This window comes from Echinococcus granulosus (genome assembly GCF_000524195.1).
Source record: "Echinococcus granulosus chromosome Unknown EG_S00036, whole genome shotgun sequence".
Classification (NCBI taxonomy): domain Eukaryota; kingdom Metazoa; phylum Platyhelminthes; class Cestoda; order Cyclophyllidea; family Taeniidae; genus Echinococcus; species Echinococcus granulosus.
The window spans coordinates 20,711-39,854 of NW_020170416.1; the positions used below are offsets into that span (position 1 = coordinate 20,711).

The 19,144-nt window shown below is 42.6% G+C and overlaps 2 protein-coding genes across 2 annotated transcripts; both read left to right on the plus strand. All coding sequences in view use genetic code 11, as the record gives it.

Moving 5' to 3' along the window:
- Positions 1–280: 280 nt before the first annotated feature.
- On the plus strand, positions 281–9,561 carry EGR_05109 (hypothetical protein; the record flags this gene model as incomplete). Its single annotated transcript, XM_024494358.1, has 14 exons — positions 281–438; positions 508–622; positions 686–812; positions 890–993; positions 1,994–2,321; positions 2,357–2,602; positions 3,086–3,459; positions 4,208–4,323; positions 4,514–4,707; positions 5,011–5,195; positions 5,244–5,373; positions 6,807–6,891; positions 6,975–7,025; positions 9,171–9,561. 14 exons carry the CDS (start codon positions 281–283, stop codon positions 9,559–9,561), a joined length of 2,604 nt encoding a protein of 867 aa, XP_024351144.1.
- Positions 9,562–10,042: 481 nt separating this feature from the next.
- On the plus strand, positions 10,043–18,153 carry EGR_05110 (DnaJ subfamily C member protein; the record flags this gene model as incomplete). Its single annotated transcript, XM_024494359.1, has 11 exons — positions 10,043–10,319; positions 10,529–10,696; positions 10,854–11,069; positions 11,952–12,148; positions 12,181–12,354; positions 12,400–13,005; positions 14,256–15,100; positions 15,979–16,164; positions 16,390–16,560; positions 16,629–16,884; positions 17,842–18,153. The coding sequence occupies 11 exons, from the start codon at positions 10,043–10,045 to the stop codon at positions 18,151–18,153; spliced, it is 3,408 nt and encodes a 1,135-aa protein (XP_024351145.1).
- Positions 18,154–19,144: the final 991 nt, after the last annotated feature.

The window sequence follows — 19,144 nt, forward strand, 5'->3', positions numbered from 1 at the left end:
TTTGATGCGCTGATCAAATTTCAGGCACTGATGTGCTTTAAGCATGAGTGCAGGAAAGGAGCGTATTTTTAGATGTCGAAGGAAATTATTTTGTTTAAGGCTGCAGCGACTTTCGAAGATGCTTCGGAATTTTACAAGGGATGGAATATGGGAGTGCGCACTGGGCCGTCTGACGTACAATGCGTTAATTCACCGTGGCAAGTAGCTCTTGTCCCCACACTGACGTGCTTTAGAGACGTTTGAGACGTTGTCATGCGATCGACAGCGTATTATGTGCATGATGTGGGTCTTGCTCTCCCGACACAAGTTTACGGAGGCTGCTGAACTTATGGTTTATGCTATTCACAATTATACTCTATCGCCTTCTTGGATTTGGCGTGCTACCTATCAGATTTTCAACTGTATGAAGGCCTCCATATCTTCGGAAAAATTCAACAAGTAAGTCAGTTGGCTTAATTTGCTTTTTTTTGGCATTAACTCAGGCTTGTTTTTATACCCATTTTGTAGGGTACTTAATCAATTTCATATGACAGATGAGAATAATCGAAATTTGGAAACTCTTCTCTCTCAAATGGTGGGGGGAAATTGGAAAGCCGCCATACATAGCAGGTTGGACAATAATGTAGGTTGATTTTAAAATAGCTTGCTGTTCTAGCGTCCGTTCTTATTATTGTGCTTATTTTAGCCCTCTAGACGACTACAATCAACGGATCGCTGCCGAGAGCCTGAAAGTCTACATGTTCAACGGTTACATCGGTTGTATGAGGGTCTTGCTTACTTTGCTCTCTGGTTTCTTAACCGGGAACGTCCAGGTTTGTTGCCGAGTTCGTTAAGCAAATATACAGACTGGCCTTTCGCTCAATTAAAAGCATGCTTATTTTCTTTGCAGCTGGATCAAAATATCTAGAAAAAGCGGAATACAGACTATCTGAAGTCGAGGCATTAATAGAGTTTGGACATATTGGTGATGTTTTTCTTCTACCCTTGGTTCAGGTAACCTCATCGTTACTTTATTGCTCAATCTACTGTATTCGCTCACTATGTGTTGGATACCTTTAGTGTTTTTTCCGTGATTTGCGTATTCAGGCTTTCTGCTCCTATCTGGGAGGGAACTTAGCATAATTTTTCGTTTTTGAGGATAGTACAAAATTTATTCGTGAATTGCTTTTGGCATGTGGATCCATTATGGAACATGATTCTATATGGAAGAAGTAGAAGTCTCAGAAGTGGCTACACTTCTTCAACAGCTACAGCACCCTTAGATCATGCTTAGTTACAGCCACGGTCACAGGGAGTTTTGAAAGAATCGAGAAAGTGGTATGGACAAATGAGCGAGAGGTGATCAATGGGCGGTGAAGCTTCCAGTGCATTAATGCATTCATAGCAAATGACGATGGTTATCTAGGGGGAGTGATGTAGTCTGCTTATAATCCGTTAGAGTTAAAACACTCCGAAGCCTGTCACGCTTCATTCGTAAGAAACGTTTCTTCATCCCCTTTTTTGCTTTGTTGCTGTACTGCTAGGTTTACGACGTCTGCTCTGCATAATTTTGGTACTGACTTATGCCAAATGACTGTAGGGTAGAGGGGTTCGGTTGAATCTTGCCCCTCTATAGTATTTTAAGTGAATTAATTTCGTTCATGTTTGAGCTTGTTAATGTCTATTTACTTCCCTTTACACAGTACATTAGACTTGCAAGTGTTCTGTTGTACCGTTAAATAGGCTGAAGTATCTAGATATTTCTTTATCTATTACTTCTTTCTGCATGTTCTTTTTTGACGCAAAATTTCGATCAAGGTGTTTTTCCCTTTGCCATATGCATGCTATTACTTTATCCAATGTTCGAGGTCTGATATTTGACAGCTGAAATAGCAAGTGAGTAGTTTACGTCCTTCATCAATGCCACTTAACATCCAACGGCGGTATCCCAAATTGTTTGAAATTTGCCACTTCCTTTGTAATAATGAACTGGAAGTCCTAGCTATTTCACTAGATTCACTTCGATAAAGATTGCGCAGAAGATATCCTCCCCTTGCTGGAGAAGTACGCCTCTCTTCAACCCCATAATCCAAACACTGATCGATTTCTCGCCGAGTGGTACCTCTATGCGGCCATCGGTCACACCGTTCTTCCTCGCGACCCCAACGAATTCCGCAGGATTGTTACAAAGTCACTCACTCTTCATGGCGTGTCTATTCCACCCCTCCTCAAACATCTTGTCGCCTTTTCTCTTCGTCTGCTCCCCACTCCTGCTTCGTCAGATTCGGCTAGAGGGGACGGAAACTGGTACTTTATTATCGCGGATATTTGTCGGGCCTCTGGTAGGTCGAGTCCTTGTGCCCTTCATTCTCCTTAGGTTTCTTTACACAAGCTTTGGAAATCGCTTTCAAGTTGTTGGACCATCCCTCTTGGTGCAAGTTTGATCAGCCTTGGCTATTGTTGCAGACCTGCGTCCAAAAACTCGGTGCCACCAGTGATTTTGTATCGAAAATGTGGACGCCGCGAGCTGCGACCTGGAAACACTACATATTTAGTCATCCGGATCTATCACCTGAAGGAGTTTCTGCGAATAAGCTTCTCAAGAGTGTTCCACTTCTGGAAGGTGGCGCGTACCAGATGGGCGACTATTTTGGATGCATTCTTGAAGTAACTCCACTGAAGCATTGACCTTCATATTTTTGAGGCTCTGTAAATGTCACCCTTTTGTATAATAAAATGCCTCCTTGTAATCCGAGTTGTGGGATTCTATTTCACTTCTGGTAGGTGGGATACTTCAACATAGTTTTTCATTTTAGATCTCCTGAGATGGAAATTCTAAGCAGAATATCCGATTTTCAGGTGAATTTTGACAAAATTTTTGCCTACTTTCAGCAAGCAAGGCGTAGCATAGCTGAAGAGGAGGTAAATTCAAAGGACAAAATAGTTTCACCAACATCAACTTCACAGAATCCGAAGGGAATTTGTGTGTGGTAAGAATCTCTTCTAGTTTTATTCCGTAATTGACCTCTTTCAAGCCTCAATCGAAAGGTTTATTTCTCTCACGAATGCACCACAGCATACAAGCGTCTTCTATCGACGATTTCAGCAGAACCGGGCTCAACAAACCCAGAAGAATTGCCCCAGTTCAAGGAGTTCCAGCAACTTCATTGTCAGCTGAAAGCTGCACAGCAGGAAGCTCTTGAAGAACTTCAAGCTTGCTCACCTTGTGGTCATTTAGTTCTGCCTATTGATTTGGAGGAATCCTTCATCCGACGTATCTACCAGGAACAACTGTCTCGTGTTTTAGACGGAGTTTATAAGCCCGTTAACAGTTCCAAATTCGGGATTGGAAGGTCTTCGACAACAAAGTTGGCACATCTCATATCGTTTGGGGAAGACTGTGCACTTGACATATTTTCACTGAACCAGAGAATTCTCCCGAGATCGATGAGTACGGATTCAGTGGTGAGGGAAAAGTCTGTAGGTTTCTTTTAAACTTCTGAATAAGTTCTTAGATTGGATCCAATTGTTTAGGAATTTCCCCTGAAGCAAACATCATTGTCAGCGCAGATGTGCTAGTTCGTGTATTGGTTTACCTCAACTCCAATTCAAGATGTTTTTTCCCTGTGGATGTGGTTCCCTCCCCTTTTGGTAAGTCTTTTACCTCTGAAGACATTACATAAGGGCTGGGGACTAGTAGGATTGACGGCATGTGTGGAGCTTCATCCCACCATTCACAAAATCGTTTCATGTTTCCCGTGTATGCTCGTCTCTGTGGACCTCCTCAACGATAGATTGAAGTGAGGTCTCTCACGAAACAGGAATGTGAACTAGGGCATCTGCGATCTAAATTGTACTAGTGTATCTCGTAGATTTACTGCCCCTACTCCTTGTTGGGAGTCTGCGCTGATTCAGGAGCACACTCGTCACTTAGTACCGTATAACCTTTTCTGTGCCTCTATGTGAAATCCAAAGTCCTGGTTCGAATCTAATGCCATTCGACATTGTAAAGCAACTTTAGTTTTGAAAATTTTAATTTATGTGGCAGGATTTCTTTCCCAGATCAGAACAAACGGGTTGTCCTCTTACACAAGCCCTTTCTTGCTGAGCCGCTGCGGGATAATCGTTTGAGAGCACGAGAATGCTACATGGAGTTGTGCAAACAAGCCTTTGTGGCGTCCTCTCCATTCGCAAAGGTGGTTAATACTTTTGCTTCATTGTCTTCTAGGTGTTGAGTGAACCTTCTGGCAGGAATAGTTCCAATTTTGATGACGAAATGGAAGGTGCACTAACTATTGATCCTGTTGTTACTCAATATGTTGGAAAATGTTCATCAAATTCCAAGTACGTCTTGCTTTCATCAGGGTTGGGTAACGTCAGCTCGATCTATTGCGAGTCTTATACGTAGATCCATGTTTCGTTTATAATCCCTGACCATATCTTATTTTCTTATGATATTGTCAAGAGCACTGATGAGTTAAGTCTTGGAACAATCCAAAGACGTGGCTAATGAAGATTGCCTCTACTCCGTTAGTTCCAGCCCATCATTAAAAGATCTGCGATCAGTTCTCGAATGCTGTCATGTCGTGGAGAATGGCCAAAACTCCAGTGATATGGATGTTCTTCCAGAACCTGCTTCTCCCGAACCACTGACAGCTCCCACCTGTTCTCCTCCTCTTCTTCCCTGTCCTTCATCGCCCCAACCTGTTATCCCATTTACCCCCCTTGGTACGGGATTTATTTATTTTCCTTCTTAGGTGACCTTTTAACTTCCAGTGTCTGATCTATCTATTTTTGTCAGCGTTTTAACTAGTTATTTTATTCTGGCTGATTGTTCTGGCACTACTTCGTTCCAACTCAGGTTCTTATTACTGCGAGCAGTGTCGCGCAATGTCCATCTATGCAGTCAAGACCCGCGATTAAGAAGTTAGGTTGAAGTCCACGAAAGCATTGTTTTTGTTGGTCCTGTAGAAGCCTAGATTAGTCACAAATGCCCTAACCCATTTTCTTATTTCTGTGTTCTCTTTCAAGCGACGACGCAGGCCATGCCAGGGGACAACCGACGTTGGAACCTCTTCAAACTTGGCCAGCTAAAGATTCTAGTCTCCTCGTGTGGTGTTCAGCTATCGCCCGAGTCGTGTGCATTCGCTAAGGGCTGTCTCTTCTGGCCAAAGTGTTCTGAACTCTGGTCAGACATGTCAAAGTCAGATATTAAGGTTAGCTTTGGATTGGCAGTGCTCTTTTAATTGCCTCCATTTGTCCAGATAGTCCATCTAGAAGTTAGACCGGAATATCTTCAACCATGGGGTTGCGAACAACTGACAGAAGATGAGATATTCTTTTCCTGTCTTGGAGCTCAACTTTCCTCACCGCAGTCGCCGACTATTCTGCGATGTGAGTTTCCATTCTTTCCTTTTATTACAAGGTATCGCCGTAGTAAATGATGCTTTTAAACGACACATAGCAGTTTCGAAATTGAAAGAGCTCAATATGGCTTACACACCTAAGGGCAGTCTTATTCACAAAGACATTAACCTTCATCCGCTTCCACTGCTTTGATGTTCGTTTTGGTTTCGAAATGGGCCGATATACCCATTGTTTCCCCTCGTGTCATGATGCCATTCAGATGCTTCTAGCCTTGTCGAAACGCTCTCTCAACTTGTTGCAGTATTTTTTACCGTCCTGTACTGGCCGAATGTCAGAAGCTGTCTTGGTTTTCTAGATTGACTGCTGTGGTAGTGGTAAGTTACCAACCACCACGACTAAGAACATCGTTAACTGTTAGTCGTGCGGCTGCTCTTGAAATATTTACAGTTAGACCAACCAAATGTCTCCCTGCTGGTGACCGAGGGTACCATCTTAACGGTAGATACGGGTGGGTATTCGCGAGTTTGGGTTTTGCGCCTTCGTTCACAAGAAGCCTTGTCCATCACCTTGCACGCACCCACCACTACCATTGCCCACCAACTTGACTAACGGGACGTGTATGGACCTATGTTGGTAAATAGGGGTAGTAGTAGTACTATTTGTATTTCCACTAAGGTGCCATCTCTTTCCATAGCTGTAATCTCTATAGTCCTTTGTTCTCTTATTTTTTTAACCCATAGTTCTTGATTTGAAGTGTCCGGTTGAGTCTCTTGTGACAAAAGCTTACTTCGTTAGTATTTTCTGCTTCACATATTCACTTGAGAACTCTCATGCGTAGATGTAGTTCAAACGAGTCATTGCTAATATTTTTTAATTGCAGTGTAGAAACATCTATCAGGACACTTGTTATGAATTGATGCGTCAAAGACTCTTGTCTCACGAATTTTTATCGGTTTTTTTTATTCGACTGGTTAGTCTGCTTAACTTACCCATTTATTAAAATGTTAACGCATTTGCTGTCAAAGTCACACATATGTGACACGTGGATTTTTATCCGAGCCGGGCGTCACACACTAATAAACCGTAGTTTACATGAGTTGCATCGAGGAGCGTAGCAAAGGGATTGTTTGCGCTCAGAATAACAAAGCCGATTTTATCGGTCTGAGTTTTTTTTGCCATATTTGATCATTAGTGAGAACCTTGGGACCTACAATTTCTTATTTGTTTGTAGATGTGGCTCTCCTATTGGTTCACAGCAACATAGTTGGAACCAGTTTTGCAGTTGTGTTTCGCCTCTCAGATGGAACCCTCTTTGGGAGACTAATCTCAGATTTCTTACTCAAATTCTGTTTTGGTCATTTTTTGCTTGATCTCCTTATTTTGATACCCAACAATTCTCTCATAAAGTTTGTTTCGACTGACTTGATTGAACAATCGTCCTTTCATCATTTTCACTTCAGTGCGTGTGGAAGCTTCTACAGGTAGAGTGATCTTAGCAGAGGTTCAAACTCTGGATCAGCTACTTCAATCGAACCCTGAGTTCCGGTACGCTCCGGGGTAATTCCTTCCACTCCAATCTCGCATTCGTCTACCAATCATCCATGTCCGTTTTTTTTCCCATTTTTTAGATTTAAGACACATTTAGCTGACCTTGTGAATGTGCTTTCGCCTCTAATTCGGTAAGTGGCTGAATTATGAAGGAAGTTGCACCTTTTGAATTTCATTATTTCTCCAAAAATTTTATTTTGAACTTTAAGATATAAAACTTAGGATGGTTCATTTTTACTAATTTTATGGAACTCATCATCCAATTCTTGTTTATCGGCTGCACCGATCTATTCCAAACTGTCGGCTAAGCTAATCTACTTTGACCTCGGCCTCAGATCTCCTACTTGGCTGGCAGGTTGATAACCAAGCCTTAAATCCCGTCAGAACATATAGCTCACCAAACCATTGTACTGCTCTCAGTTCTTTGGAGTGAGTGATGGATCATTTGGGAATAGTCTGCGCTACGTCTGTGGTCACTTAACGAAAGTTAGAATGCAAAAGCCATTTCCCATAAGTTGGTCAGTCAGTCAGCAGACAGTCTCCCTCCACTGGTGAAAGAAGTGGACAAAAAATGATTGTCTTTGAACCTTGCTTTCATCTATTGTCATTTCATGTATGTGGGGCCCACTTGATTCCGCAACATTCCCTTCCTATTTAGTGTAGGTGTAGGCAAAATACTTTCCTGTCACTAACCCTAAACACTAAGTTGAAACTTAATAACAGGGTAACTACGTGGTGTAGTATTTGTCTTTGAGCGATCTGTTTTGAGAGTTACATATTTTCAGCATTTGTTTGAATTCAATAGGCCAAATTTGCCGGGGAGTTAACTTCTCTGGCTTTAGAACCGGATTAAGCTTGATTCGTCGGCAACCACAGAAAAGCAACTCTTTCAACTTTCGATTTCTGTCCTAATGTTGAATCCCTGAAACCTCGTCGAGATCTCATTGACAGGATTAACGTGGGGACACGCCATACGTACCAGTAATCACGGTAGGGTCAAAGCTGTTCAAAATGCTCTCAATACCCGAGAGTAGTGACCATCGTGGAACTCCAGCAATCCAGCCAAGTGAGCACGTGGTCCCACATTGTACCTCTAGTATACGTGCATTATCAGCATTAGAGACAGTTTTCTCGAAGCCTTCTCGTGATTACTCCGTTTGGGATCACAATAGTGTCTGTGCCCACCAGTTCATGAAGTGAAGGTATTGTGCTGAGTCTTTTATTCATTGACATTGAAGTGAAATTTATGAAGAATTGGTGTTTATCCGTAAAGGCATGGATCCTCTCGTGTTCCCAACCTGAGAAATTAAGAGGCGCAAACTCCAGTATGGATGTCTTTATTTACCGATGAGCATAACCTGAAAGGTACGCCGCGTAGGCACCTCATTGCTGGCTGGATATTGGAGACACGAGGTGGTTTCATTCCCTCGTATTCGTAGCATTTTAATTTGCCTTACCCTTAAAGTGACTAGTAGCTCGCTTAAGGTTTGTACTTGGCATTGGCCGATCAGGGGAATTAAACGAGAGCACGTGTTTTAACGGGACGTTATCGACTGTTTAGCAGTTAGATACGAAAAGGAAATTCCTGGAGAATCGAAACAAGAACGTTTCTTAGGGTTGCAGTCTTCCATGGCATATATGGGTGTTGAGTTATAAAAATACCATTTTAAGAACCTTCAAGGAATGCGCAAAAGACATTGCTTTTGACATAAGACTTTACTCTCGAGCAGATTGGAAGCTGGACAGTACCTTCTATCCTCTCACACAGCCTCCAACAAAGTGAGGTACCAGCTCTACGAACTCTTTACTGGTGAGGCCAAGGTGGAGTAAGTTCTTCCTTGTTCACTGCTTATTTATGGAGTAATGTCTTTGTCTGAGTGATAAACTTGAATCAAAAGCAACATTTGACTTACCTTAGGGGTCATTGTAAAATGCGAATCCGTATGCAAACCCACCACAGAGGGTATTCAAGTCGTACAGGGATTTTCCGAAGAATGGAAGCTGCATTTACTGTTCCACACAGAGCTCATCGCTATATTTATGCATTATTTATACTACTGTTTAGTTAGTAACTGGAAAGGAGGTTTAGTGCGGAATAATTCGTCATTACGACTGAACCATTTTGAATCTTAAAGGTACTCCTCGAGTTTCGTCCTTATTTCTTCCTAATCTTGTCTTCCACATTTGCCTCAAGGCATAAATTATCAGACAAGGTGCATAATAACCCTTCGGGGCTCTTACCTTCTTATGTAATTTAAATATGGTCCATTTTCCAGTACGCCTGCTACATCCATCGTCAATTTAAGTCGTTGCGCAACTGAGATTTTTCACAACACAAGCCTTGACTTCACCTCCACCTCCAATCCGTCTTCTGATCGTGGGGCAACTTGGCGATGGGTCAAACGCCAGCCTCTTGACCTCTCCATTCCCAGTGGGGTGGATGACGACAACCTCCTCATTCCTGCCATCGACACGGGATTCTCTGGAGCCATGGAATCTCCATCTTCGCAGGTAACGATTTCCGTCACTCCCGCAATCGGGAAGTCACCGAGGAAGAGACCATCACCACCGGACACGCCCCTCAAGACGAATGGGAATAGTTCATCCAGCATGATGGCACAGGAAAGCTTGTCCAATATGCGGCGTTCTCGGCGTTCTAAGAGATGATTTTGTGTGTTCTGGAGTACATGTGATGAATTTGTATGCATTCTAAGTAGAAGCACAGACAGTTAATGCAATGACGTTTGTGTGAATTTTCTTGTACTTCACGGGTCAGCCTTCATGTCGGTAGCAGGGGACTGCGCTCGTACCATCAACTGCGCTACCAGTTTTCAAGCACCTGCATGTACTTTTTACGAAGCCTCTTCCAGATTTGTGTTCTACGAAGACCTCTCCACCGTTCCCATTGGTTTTGGACCCAGGGTCAAGTCTTTGATTTTTGTCTTTTGTCAGCTCCGTAGCGCAAATGGTAGTCGTATCGAATCAAAAAGTATCTGGCCTTACTGTGAGGAAGTCGACAAGTTTTCTGGGACTGCTGACGCATAAAAGGTGTCAATCTCATGCGTTCCTTCGTCTACTTCATACTTTAAGTTCAAACTTCCCCGATCGATAAAACAGTCTTGGCGGGCAGAACAAAAGGCAGCGGACAATGTCCTGCTTCGAAAAGGTCCTGGCAACTAACTTTTTTAGCCATTTTTTGATCTTCTTGTCATTTCTACTGAATCTGAGCGTCATAATTCTTACCTACTACCATCTGGCCTGGGTCTACGTTCAGAGGGGAGTAGTCGTGGAGGGAGATGTCTATCAGACCAACATTAATGACTTTTACCTTTCCCGCCATCCTCGAGATTTGGTTCGCCTTATTGAAATGAGCAAGTACCTCGAGGAGAGAGTTCACATGTCGCAGCAATACGTTGATTCATTTGGTAGGTTTTCAAATGTGATTAGCAACAATTCCATGATCGGCAAATGCCGCGAGTAGGGCTTGAAGTTGCCTTTTGACACTAAACATTTATGAAGGGCTAGATGATTGAAATAGTTTCATAATGGTGCAGTATTTTTGACGTAGTCACCGGTTCTAGCTTATGGTCCGATTGTGGGCCATTGTATGAACATGATGACACTTTCCTCCTAGTCCAGGGCGTCAGTTTTCGTTGGAGCGATTCGCTGAACTGCCACAGGGCGATTCTATGCGTCGCTGTCGTTGATCTTCTCAATTTCTTAATATCACTTTTGAACGACAAAGAGCATCGGACAAATTCGAGCAGATACTACTCTACTGCTATTATGTGTATTGGCGGAAGTAAGTTGACTAATCCAGTATCAAGAACGATTTAATCTGTCAGTTGTAAAATGTAGAAAGCTTATTAGTCAGAATGGTTTACCCTCGCCATGTGTTACTCGTGATATAAATAGTCAGCCCCAGAATGTCACTACTACCGCATAGTTGATCATTTTAGTGGCACTGGACTGTATGCAAGCGGACAGCAACGTGAAAATCATCCTCCACCTGAACGAGTATTTTAATACCCTAAATCGGTATAAAATGAGAAGGAATGCCTCCAGTGTGGTGGTTGATTTTGTGGCAGTTCATCCGCCGGGCCTCTACTTTGCCGTTACTATCCTTCGAATGACTCTTAAGACCGTGCTTTTTGGCATCCTAATTGGCCAAGCAGGTAGAAGTGAATGTGCTAAGACCGCGTATTGAGTAATTTGCTTCGTTACACTGACGTTTTATTGTTAAATAATTAATGTCACCAGTGCTTCTCATGTTGCTCGCGGAACTGGTATATGCCATTTAAGGAACTTGGAATAGTAACAGGGTTAAGGGTATCAAGTTTACAGGTTTGCTCAATCAGAAATTGTAGTATACAATGATTCTGGTAGGTAATGCTACATTGAAATCAATCGCAGAAAAGAAGTCAGGGGTGAAAACGCAGTCATATGCATCCTGGAGAGTTGCAGAACTTACTTGTGGTGCACATGGGGTTGACAATATAAAATAAACCATTTTCACCCTCAGAGGTGCTAAGTAATCATTCAATGTTCATGTATCAATAACAATTTAGTTCTGAAGTAAATGCTCGAAATAAATGTTACTAAAATGAAGATTAATGTGTGATGAGTAAAAAATCCAACCAAACAGGTTTTATTGGAGCTTTCGACTAATATGGTCCCTTTGGAATCAAAGTCCTCATAGTGTTTAAGGCAATTTAAGAGCATTGTTTTTAGTTTGTTTATACCGAAACAGACCCCAAACCTCTTCATATGCGAGTTTAATTAGAAAATTATATTAGTCTTTTGGATTTCCCCGTTAAACTTGAGGTATCTAGTAAAACGCTGAAAACATAGATGATTTGCCCCGCTTTGTTTGTTTAGTCAGGCCTCCAGCTTGCGCTAGTTGTCCATTGGTACGTAGCTATTTGAGTTTTGGTACAGCATGCGGGCTGTTGCGTGATCTAGTTACACCACCAAACGGAAACTAGCGTGGTTATTTCATCACTTTACACCACCAGATCGAAAAATGAATACTTTTACGCTGTTACTTATGCTTAAAGTAGTCGCTGGTGGAGATGATTTGTACAGCAGGCTTCATGTGTCGCGCTCAGCCACTACTAAAGAATTGAAAGCAGCTTACAGACGTGAGGCGACGATATGGTATATAGATAGTAACTTTTTTATAAGTAGGCATCCTGATAAGAATCCCTCTGAAGCTGCTGAGCAGAAGTTCATTGAAGTCACTAAGGCTTATGAGGTAGATGCCTTTTGGCGATTTTACTTTCCCAGATTTTATCGGACCCTCAAAAACGAGCTAAGTATGATGCCTATGGCTTTTATGACCTCGGTGATAAGAGCTCTCCCGATGAGGTTCCATCCCCAGTTAATCCTGACCTATTCGGAAACTTTTTTGGTAGTCACTTCTTCCGTTTTGGTCATGCCCCTCAGGATGAAAACGTTGAAGTAAGCGGTTTTTGCCAGCATTGTTTATTGTTTTCTTAATTACAGGCAGTTACATTCAATGTCTATCGAGAGAAACTTCTCGTAGCCTCTCGAAGCACTCCGCTCATGCTTCTTGGAATTTCTCACTTCTGTTTTGTGTGTCGACAAATCCAACCTCTCTGGTCGAAGATTGCCAGTCGGTATTCCCACCTGGGAGTCATTTTTTGTATTGCAAACATTCAAGACGACCAAGCGTTGAGAGAGGAGCTTAATGTTCTGCATTCTCCCAGTGTTGTCGCTGTACTTGATGGCAAGGTATCCTATTTCATGCAGTCAGAATTCACCGAGGAGACAATCATCAGTTTTCTCGTCCAAGCTCTGCTTAGCACAGGTCCTTTGCGTTCTTCACCGCTACCAGGTTTGCCTAGTACAACATTGGGTACACCACTCATGAAAACAGTAAATAGTGAGGCCGAGCTGGACGCTTTCCAGATTGGTTGGTTGGAGGATAGCCGTCCGAGGGCCCTGTTCGTTAAAGCTACTTCCCGTCCGCCTCTTCGATTTTGTCTTGCCGCTTTTAGGGCGGTGGACTTCCACGCTTCGGGATTCGTGAATGCTCAGGATTCGGTGACGGAACCCATTATTCAACGGCTCAATTTGAGCAGAAGCGAGGTAAGTTTGAACTATTTTAGAAGTGGTTTAATGATCAAATTAGGTAAAGAATTTCTGGGCAATGATGTAAGTCGGACCGTCCTAGGTTGTTGGAAAATTTATCTGAATCCGCGAAGTGGGCAGTGGTGATTTAGAATGTTAAATCGGCGGGGATGTGAACTTTTCCTCAGTACGCTAGCTCGGAATCTTGTTAATTTGATTACAAAGTGGAAGATTCGGCGGTTTACATCACTACTGTTGACAGCAGTAAACAGGCGGAAAGTCCCGGATGAAAAATTTTGAATGTCAATCTGCTGGGCGCAAATTTTTGCTACCACGATCGAAAGATGTGGAGAGTAGATGGTTTAAATCATTGTGATTGGTGGAGACAGTTATTTCGTAGCGAAGTGTCCTTTGGAAGCCTATTCACTGCAAGTGTTGATTTGTCTTACTTAACCTAATGCGGGATCTCATTACTGGAGTCAAAGCCGCTGCAAATACCACTTTTAACTTGTTTAAAATCCATGAAACATGCAAGCAATGAAGAGCCATTGAATACATCCTGTGGACGCACTGATTAACAACTTGGGTACAGTAACTCCCTACTGTTGTAATTAAAAAGTATTGAAAATAGCTCATGCAATCCATCTTGACCGGACAACGGCAAGGCGATCCAGCGGATGCATCAATTTGTCAGGAGTAACTTGATTTGCATCCTTATTTCTTCAATCAAATTATGTCAAATTGTCCGCAACTACAAGTATCTTTCCCAGCTTTCTTTTTGTGCATAAGTCGCTTACTCGCCGGCAAATATTTTTAAACTTGGTGGTAACCACAGATTAAAATTAGTTGTTTTTCCTGAGTAAAATTCATGAATGCTCCCCCAAACCATGCTCGAATCATTTGAAATGAGCTGTTTTCGATATTTTTTGTTCGTTTATACTCCAATTTCAAATCTCAAACTATTTAATGAAAATGATATTGAAACTTTAAAACAATACTTTGAGAAAATCCGGCGTCAACATCTTTTCCTAATTATGATTTCCAAAGTTCAGAGTTCACAAATCGGTAATCTGGAACCGCTCGAAATATCTGGTCATATTTAAGCATTTCAAAGTCTCGCAAAATCGGTATTCAGAGTGGGTTTACAGGAGCTGGGCTTGAGGCATTGTATTCGCGGATCTCCTCAAAACTTCATGTTACAGGATGATATTGTCCCAAAAATCGATAATTTGGATATGTTTGGATTGAATTATTTCATCTCCTCCTAGGAGAGCATCGTAATATTTCATGAGTCGTCCAATGAAGCGGTTATTTGCCACTCTGCCAGCCACCTTTCACGACGCATCATTGACGATGTGCTGATGAAGAACAGTCGCCTTGCTGTGCCTCGCATTCTCAACTCCGCACGCTTCCTCGATCTCTGTCCTGCTGACGGCCATCCGCCCTCCTCTGCTTTTGCATCTGCAGCTGAAACCATCAAAGGAACTGCTCACGGTGGGCACGCAAGCCATCGACACCTCTGCCTTATCCTCCTCCTTCATCACCACCACCTTGATAGAGATCGTATGTGGTTGGATCTCTTCCGGTCTGCCCTCGTTTCGTCCACTCCTTACGCACTCACCACTCCACTAGGTCTTGCTGACCTTCCGAGAGACTTTTCACCCATCCTTTCCCCTACCTACATATTTATTGATCGACAAGCCGCGTGGATAAACAATATCACTGCATCTTCCACGTGTCCCACGTGTCTGGGATCGCTGACAGACCTCAACGGTCATCTTCTGGCCCTCTGGCGAATCTCATCGAGAGTTCTCACTTTCCGGCTTCTTCCAAGGAATGCCAGTCTTCATCCTGTGGAAACTGCCTCCTTGGAGGGATACGCTGAACGATTAAAAAAAACGTTGACCGGAATCGTTATGGATATGGTAGCAGTGGATAATTTCTTAAAATTGCATGATGTGAGGAAGGTGAGGGAGAATGTGGCCGGTTGGTCGCTGGCTTACCTGCCACAAATGGAGGCGCTTTTGGTGGATGAACTGGCCGCCCCTCTGTGGTTGCGGATCCGGCTGAAGGCTTGGAGTCTCTGTCGAACTGCGATCTCATACTTTGACGGGTAATTTCGAGGCTTTTTTTCATGATGTTTTGTAATTTTACAGCATAATAATTATTCCTATTAAACCTGGATCCTCACCGCATGGTGTTGCATGCACGTTCTTGATTAAGGATGATTGAACCGATTCATGACATTTGCGCCAGCTATTTGGAACAGTAGCACAATAAACTTGTCTCTTACTACCGTGTGCTTCTTTGTATCGCCATAGTTGTAAAGTAAGAAGCCTCGGCTTGACTCCCACACTTTGCGTATCAATGACGGAGCGAAGTCTGCATTAAATCCGTCTAGAAATGAATCGCTGATACTTATTCATGTGACAGGCAGTTTATAAGGACTCAAATAGATGGCTGGTCAACATCAAAGCGAGATTCCCTAGCATGCAAATTTTTCTTCAAAAATCGCTGCAGGACATTTTACAGCTTTAAGGAATGCTTGGCAAATGGAGTTCCTCCATTGGAGCTTGAAAATAGGTTCTGACTGGTGGATTCTCCGAAATCAACAGTATTCACAACCATGGTTGAGTTTTGAGATCTTCTTGCCTCGATGGAAAATCGTCGCGCGATATCCATTTCTGTCTCCCAAGTGATTTTGATTGACTATGACACAATTGTGAATCCTGAAGCAGAAAAGCAATCACCGAGAGTGCTGGACACAACCCTCAAAACAGGACGGGGACTACCAGTCTCTCAGCTCTTCTATGTACTAAGCGCCGACCTACTTCTTGACTCGTATTTCAGATAACGTCTTCGTGAGTAACTCGGAAGTTATGATTGGTGAATTCCAATCCTTTTGTAATATAAAATAACCAGGCCGCAGCTTGTAAAAGAGTGCACCGTGCGATTACTCGCTTGTACTTTCTTTTTACTTATGCTTTGTAGTGTGTGGACTGATCGAATGGATTTCTTTATAACCGGCAGTTTCACATTTATTCTCCTTGCAATGATTGCTGTTTACCGGGTGGGGTGGGATCTCTGGTCGGAAATTGCGCCTAACTCTTTTCATTCTTCAACTCCCCATTCTTCCTCGTTTAAGAAGGAATTCACATCGTCCAACGTTCCTTGCAAGTAAGTGTGGATTGATCTACGTCTGGTTATTCCTTATTCACCCCGCATCCATCCATTCGACTCTACCATTCCTTAAGCTGGCCGCCAGGCTCACCATTGATTCCCAATTTTTTATTTCTTGGCTTGCAGTGAGTCCATATTCCCTTTTTTGATTCCCTTCCAAGAGCATAATTGGAAAGTAGTCTGCGGCGTCAATCGAAACTTTACTCTTTCTTCATTTTTCAGTCGGGTTGATAATGATATGGAACCGAAAAACCTTCTCCTAACTCCCTCGACCTACGGTCGTCTTGTGTTGGCAGCACCCAAGAATCAATTTAGCATCCTCCTCTGCACAGACGCTTCTCCTCTTGGTCAACGTCTTACCGACCAGTTCTACCACATCTGTCGTAGCCGTGGGTGCGTCTTTCGCCCGCCTTTTCGTCACCCTTTCGATCACAGTGAATAACCTGTCCTGTCTTCTTCAGCGCCAACACAAATGTACGTCTCGTTCCAGCCTGTCTATTTTTGGATCGCTACGCTGACTGGCTAGGATGGATGCTTGAAGCGGCTACCAGGATCCCTTTCCGTTCGTTCTCTTCCTCTTCTAACACCAATCATGTGGCCTTGACATTTAACCCTGCTAACTGTCGTGGGACTGTTCTAGCTGTCAATGGGTACAGGCGATACTTTCACATATATCACCCCCTTCTGCCAGGTGCTAAATCGAAGTCTTATTCTCAGGTGAGGTGTTCAAGTTTCTTGGCCATTAAACAATTTTACCTACCCACTTGATTGTTAAATTTTGAAGATACCGTGACATTTTTTAGTGTGTTAATCGGTAAAATAAATATTTGAAGGTTAATGTATTCTAGGTAGGAAAGGTGAATAACCCTGGCTCAAAATGTTTGTGGGGTTTTCGGTGCACCTTGATGTGAATCCGATTTTTAATGGATGTGCGTTAGGAAGTCGACATTCTCGTAATCTATCCTCATCCTTCACATTTCTCTGATATTTCCCCTAGTTGTGAATATCATTTGGAAAAGGAGGTGGTTAGGCCCAAGGTTTTGCTTCCGGATAAAACATTTTTTAAAAGTGAATAGTTTGGAAAGAACTGTGGATGATAGTTATGGATGTATTAATGTTATATGTCTGAGCCCGAATCATGTTTAATTTCCACCCGGAGTCATCAAAGAGATAAACTTTGAATCGGTCGTCTTTATTACTGATCATTACGCAAAGGGTGAAGGTGTGGTTTGTGCGTACGTGAGCGCTAGCAGAATGTTGGCGACATGGAGTAGTTCCATTCTGGAGTATTTTTAAAATTCACCTTGGCTTTATTAGTGATTATTAATACATTTAACGTCCCTGTACATGATTTTGATCAATTAGGTTAGCTGAACGAGGGCACGAGTTTTGACGATACGTTCTAGATTGTTCGCCAATTCGACACCAAGAATGGGAACTTCCGGAGAACCGAAACCGATACGTTTCCTGGAGTTTCAGACAATACCAGCATTTGATGAATGAAATATGTTAAGAAATCTGCCGTTGTCGATTTTTCTTGTTAGACGGCAGGATTAGGATGTTTGGTTGTCTTACAGCTTAAATCAATGGTTATTATATTTCTCACTACTTTTCAACCTTTTAAACTTGCTGAAATTGACTACCTAGCTATTTGTTGTCTCCAACACAATCTAGGATTCGGAATATCAAATGGAAGATGAGGAGGAGGGTTACGGATTTAAACGACGTCATGCGACTCCAAATTCTTTCAAGGAGTCGCAACGCATGGCAAATTTCAGTAGACTTTTGGGTTTGAATCGCTCGTCGGACGAGGAGAGTGATTGTGAATCGTCGGAGGATTGTACAGGTGTTGTAACTCTTACAACACCGCTACTGGAACACGAAGTTCTTGCTGATCTGCCGATGTGGTTCGACCGTTTATTTGAAGGCTCGTTGCGGCGATATCATGTCCTGGAGTGGCCACGACACCTCACCCTCTCCTTGTGAATAATTTCTACTCATGAATTAAGATTTCCTCCACTTTTTTGATTGGATAACCCACCTATCTGTCTATTTAGTTATTCTCTCATTCTACTATCTTCTCTCTTGCCTGCATTCCTATCACTAGCCATTCTCCTCCCCACCCTCTATCTGCCTGTTTGCCTGCTTGTTTAACTACCTACTAATTTTGGAATCAGTATTGTGAAAATTGCATTTAGTAAATAACATAAATTTGCATTCGATTGAGGCATTTGGCTGGCGATATTTGATTGTATTGCAATGCATTGAATGAATTCCCGAGATCAAATAGTTTAAACAATTTCTAGATGGGACGTTACCCAGCTACTCTGAATTCCTACTGGTCCGTATTTTTCCTTTACTAGACAGTATGGTTGATGACTTAGAAAGGTAACTGCATGCTCTTTCAAATCTATGAAACGATATAAAATATTTGGTCATATTTGACCACTGTTGTGTTAAAAGGCAAAAAAATGAGTTGCTTCTGTCTGTCAGTAGTACTAGCAACATATTTTCTTGCAATTGGCGTACCAGAAGGTAAAATTAAATGTTTAACACTCGCAGCCGTTACTATATTAGAGATTGGATATATTCACTCATGTCACTTCATATATTCTACGATCAGAAAACCCCGCTGAAAACTTCCTTTTGTTATTTTACCACGTAGAGTTAACCCCTCCGCGTCTCTAATGAACCACTTATTGTTGTTGACCTGGATCCCATGGAACTTCCATCTGGGAAGACAATAACAAGATTCCAGACTGAGGCATTGAGTAAGCAAAAGGAGGTACGGTGAGAGCGTACATGTCCGACCTCTAGCCGGTGGAGACCGGCGAAGACGGAGTGCGAGTGTGAGTCGATTATTTTACTTACCCCCCGGCTTATAATAACCGATTTGATCTCGTCCTTTCAGTGGTTATCAGCACGCTTGAAATATATTTCTTAAACTAGGCTAAGCAGGAGGAGATGCGTGAAAGCG